Below are 4,285 nucleotides of genomic sequence, written 5' to 3' on the forward strand. Positions count from 1 at the left end.
AGAATTCATCTAAGTCTGCTTTGATTTGTCTTTTTATGGGTGGATGGACTAAGAAAAGAGGAGCATTCTGTCAACAGATTAGATTGATGGTTTTTAGGGATTTTCTCTTTAGTCTGCTGAGCAAAGAATGATTTAGGTGTTTTTTGGGATGACAAATCTTTCAAGTTGTCATATTTCCAGACTACAGCCTACTACCCAATATTCCATCAATGTTTTGGTCGTATAATATTCCAAAAAAAAATCTTTTATCTTAGATGTTGTTTTTCATCATTTAGTGACCTAAATATATTATACAGTGTTATATTTCATGAACGCATCATGCCATGTTGTGAAAATTAACACAAAACCTTGACTTGCCTGCTTCTAAATGCAGGACTTCTCTTTTGTTTCAGATCTTTCCATCTGAAGGTCATTTTGGAGAGTGTTCAACTTTTGGAGAGGGTTCAACTCCTTTGATCGTCTGCAGTGCTCCAGGCTAAAGTCTACGAGGTGTCAGGGCCTCTACAGCTCCAGCTGCCATGCCAGACACCACCACCTGAGCTTCTCAGTGACACCCTATGACAGGGGAGGATGGGTGATGGGCCCGTGAAATTTAGCGGACTCTCTCCTCCTTATTCCATCCTCTCATGGAGCGCCCTGTCACACCAAGCCCCTCCTGGAACATTTCTTTCTCCGGCCTCCCCATATTTCCAGCCTCACTGCACCCGAATATCTCTAACGTGACCCCACCCGTTGCCAACATCCGAGGTGGGGTGGATCTGAACCAGTCCTTGGCGCTGTGTGCTATGATCATCATCGATGTGTTGGCAGTGGTGGGGAACTTGGCGGTGATGATTGTCATCACTAAAACTCAGCAGCTGCGCAAGTTTGCCTTCGTTTTCCACCTGTGTCTGGTGGACCTGCTGGCAGCGCTGGTGTTGATGCCTCTGGGGATGCTGTCAGACCGAATCCTTGTGGACGAGGCGCTGTGTCGGAGCTACCTCTGCTTGAGTGTGTGTCTTGTGAGCGCTGCCATCCTCACCATCTGTGCCATCAACGTGGAGCGCTACTACTATATCGTCCACCCCATGCGTCATGAGGTGAAGATGACAGTTGGGGTGGTGGTGATGGTACTAGTGGGAATCTGGATTAAAGCCATTGTCATGTCAGTGCTGCCTCTCCTGGGATGGCTGCTCCAGGAGAACCAGGGCGTGGGGACTCCTACGGTCCTCATTCACGGTCAGAGACACTGCTCCCTCCACTGGACGGGAGGCCGAACCACACGGCTGCTTTTCATTGTCTTCTTTACATTTATCTATTTTCTGTGCCCCGTGCTGATCATTCTGGTGGTCTACTGCAACATGTTCATGGTGGCACGGGTAGCAGCCATGCAGCACGGCCTGCTTCCCACTTGGATGGACACACCACAACAACGGTCCGAGTCCCTCAGCAGCCACTCCACTATGGCGGCCAGCCTTGGTGGAACTGGTGCCCGCACCACCCCTCAGAGGACCTTTAGTGGTGGGAAGGCTGCGGTGGTCCTCGTGGCAGTGGGAGGACAGTTCCTCTGCTGCTGGCTGCCATATTTCTCCTTTCATCTCTACTCGGCTGTGGTGTCTACCTCTCCCGCCTCTCTGGCCCAGCTGGAGGATGTGGTCACATGGATTGGCTATTTCTGCTTCACCTCCAATCCCTTCTTCTATGGCTGCCTGAACCGGCAGATTCGTGAGGAGCTGGGCCGACACCTGGCTTGCCTCTTCAAGCGGGCTGGGCCCAGCGAAGGGGAGCAGCTGCCCAGCCGCGAGGCCTCTATTGAGGAGAACTTTTTGCAGTTCCTTCAGGGCACTGGATGCAATCAGGAGCCCTGCAACTCTCATAGCAGAGCCAGCCCAGAGGAGCCAGAGACTGAGGGCCTTCAGGAATCAGCTGTTCAGCAGAACACGCCAGCTGACTTCCACATCCCAGGGCAGATCCTTGAGGAAACCTCAGAGTTCATACAGCGGCAACAGCTGAACAATAAGCTACATGTATCAGAGAACTACTACAAAACATAACCAGAGCTGTAGCTACCTCTCATGTACTGTCTTTTTTGCCATCTACATATAATTCAATAAATATACTTAGTTTTACTCATATTTTCTAAAATTTGTTGAACGACAACAGTGCTACAACAGTGCTTTAAAGATCAAAATACAGTGAAATGCAAAACATGGTGACATCTTTGAAGAATTTAAGTTGTGTTTCAGAGAAAGAAAAAGTTGAATATATATTTTGTGCATCATCTCACTCGTATCCCCAACAGTCATGGAGCATTACATGTTTTGAGAGCCATACAGTGTCACAGGCTGTTTTTCTGTGGAATGTTAAAGCTAAGTTCCCACTACAGCAGATGGACACTAAACCCTTGTTGTGTTAATCACGGGTCAGCAGTGTGACAAACATCACATCAACATAAAGAAGTGCTGAAACTCTGTGAGAGCAGAGGGGGGACACAGTTTTCAAACTTTATGGAAAACAACAAGAGCCATTAAATGAACATTTTGAGACAAACGCTCAGATAAATGTGAGTTTTGGAATGCATTCCTTGATTCATTCGTCATTAAAAGTTGGGTTCTCCATCAGAATATAATGTACAGTATGAAATTTGTCATAACACATCAAAAATACTGTACTTAATTTTATCATTTTATCCTATGGAATCTTTTATTATTGATATAAATTATGCTCTAACCATAAAAACCACCCTGCTGCACCTCTAGTTCATTTCCAACAAAGTGTTATTTTTTTGAACTGCCTGTTGGAAGAAAAACGTAAGAAAATGAGGAAGAGGTAAAAGAGAAGGTTGTAAGTTATTGTAGCTGTCGTTGCCGGTTTGTTTAGGATCCTGGTTCCATCAAGGTGTATTTTTTTCACTTGCACAGCTTCTCATAACACCAAGGAATTAATGCAAAAAATGTAGTTGCTTTCTTAGTAGAAAGGAGTGAATATTCAGAGCCATTCCGTTTGAAATGTTCATTGTATTGAACAGGATTATTTCACAGCTATCACCTCCTCACCAAAATCATCTCACATTGGTAGACTCGTGATTTCAACCCCTTCTATTCAAAGAACATTGTGATTAATTAGTGTGACAGTGATGCGGTTAAGGATTTAAGCTTTTTTTAAACATCTGCTAACAGCGCAGTTAAACTGTTAGTTTGTTGAAACGAGGCTGGATGTCGACAGATTCAGACATCGCGACCGAGCAGTCCCCCTTACCCCGTGATTGTCTGTGCTGTTTACAGGTAAACATGAGAGCAGTGTGAGTGCGCTTGTGTTTGTGCTCCAAACAACCAGTCTTGTTGTGGCTACACAGCAGCACACAGGTGAGACAATGCAGACATGGCAAGCTTTGCCTTTGGCCTCATTTAGCGAAACATGGAAGACTCTGGTGATACTTTCTCTGATCTCAGGTGGAATACAAACAGTTTGCACAAGTCACACAAGCAGTGACAAATGTTCCAAAGAAAATTACATGGCACAAATCTCTTACTAAACACGTGTTTGTCTCTTTTAATACTTGCTCTTTTTTGCTGCCTTCATCTATTTTGGACTGCTTCATACCGGACTGTTGGCATGATCACAAGACACCCAACACAAGGCGTACAGGGTGGTTCATATTTAGCTGGGAGTCAAAACAAAAAAAGGCCCCTTTGTCAGGAGGAGACACACTGTTCTTAATTTTCTTGCTATATGACTTTGTTGCTGACTGTTTTTAAGATGGGGTCGTCATGTCATCTTGTTTAAAAATGTTTCTTTTGTGTCAACATGATGGTTTAGTATTGTGAGATGAAATCACTGCCATAATCCTCAATTTCCTACAGTATGCATCCATTTTTTATTGGTAATATTAAAACTACAAAAATACATTATTATAAGAATTATTAATATACAATTTTATGACAAAATAACATAAAACTACCTTTATTGATCTTCCTCACTGATTGATTATCTCCTCTTTATGGTAAAATGTTGTAATAAATTTAGTGATATTTCACACAGTCTGGAGTTATTACAAAGCCTATTAAGGTGATTGAATCCACCATTTAATTAGCAGGATTTCAGTTGCCGTAGCAACAAAATTGCCCTGACCAATCTGATTAAATGCTAAACTTTATATCTGCCACCATCTGTTGATTATGAGGAGAAGTAAGCTGTTCTGAAGAAAATGACAGATAGCAATCCCAGTTTCACGAAAATTCATGGACATTGAAATTGTCAGCTATAGTTTTTTTCACTGTAAATCATCAATATCAATATATTCATT

At 43.4% G+C, this 4,285-nt stretch overlaps 1 protein-coding gene across 1 annotated transcript; it reads left to right on the plus strand.

Annotated features, from left to right (window-relative positions):
• Positions 1-626: 626 nt before the first annotated feature.
• On the plus strand, positions 627-2,033 carry gpr61 (G protein-coupled receptor 61). The gene has a single exon (XM_028582598.1). It carries the CDS (start codon positions 627-629, stop codon positions 2,031-2,033), a length of 1,407 nt encoding a protein of 468 aa, XP_028438399.1.
• The last annotated feature ends 2,252 nt before the right edge of the window (positions 2,034-4,285 follow it).

This window comes from Perca flavescens, chromosome 7, assembly GCF_004354835.1.
Source record: "Perca flavescens isolate YP-PL-M2 chromosome 7, PFLA_1.0, whole genome shotgun sequence".
In the NCBI taxonomy this organism is placed as follows: Eukaryota; Metazoa; Chordata; class Actinopteri; order Perciformes; family Percidae; genus Perca; species Perca flavescens.

Coding starts and splice junctions, on each gene's coding strand:
- gpr61 (XM_028582598.1), top strand. CDS start 627: ATGGAGCGCCCTGTCACACCAAGCCCCTCCTGGAACATTTCTTTCTCC.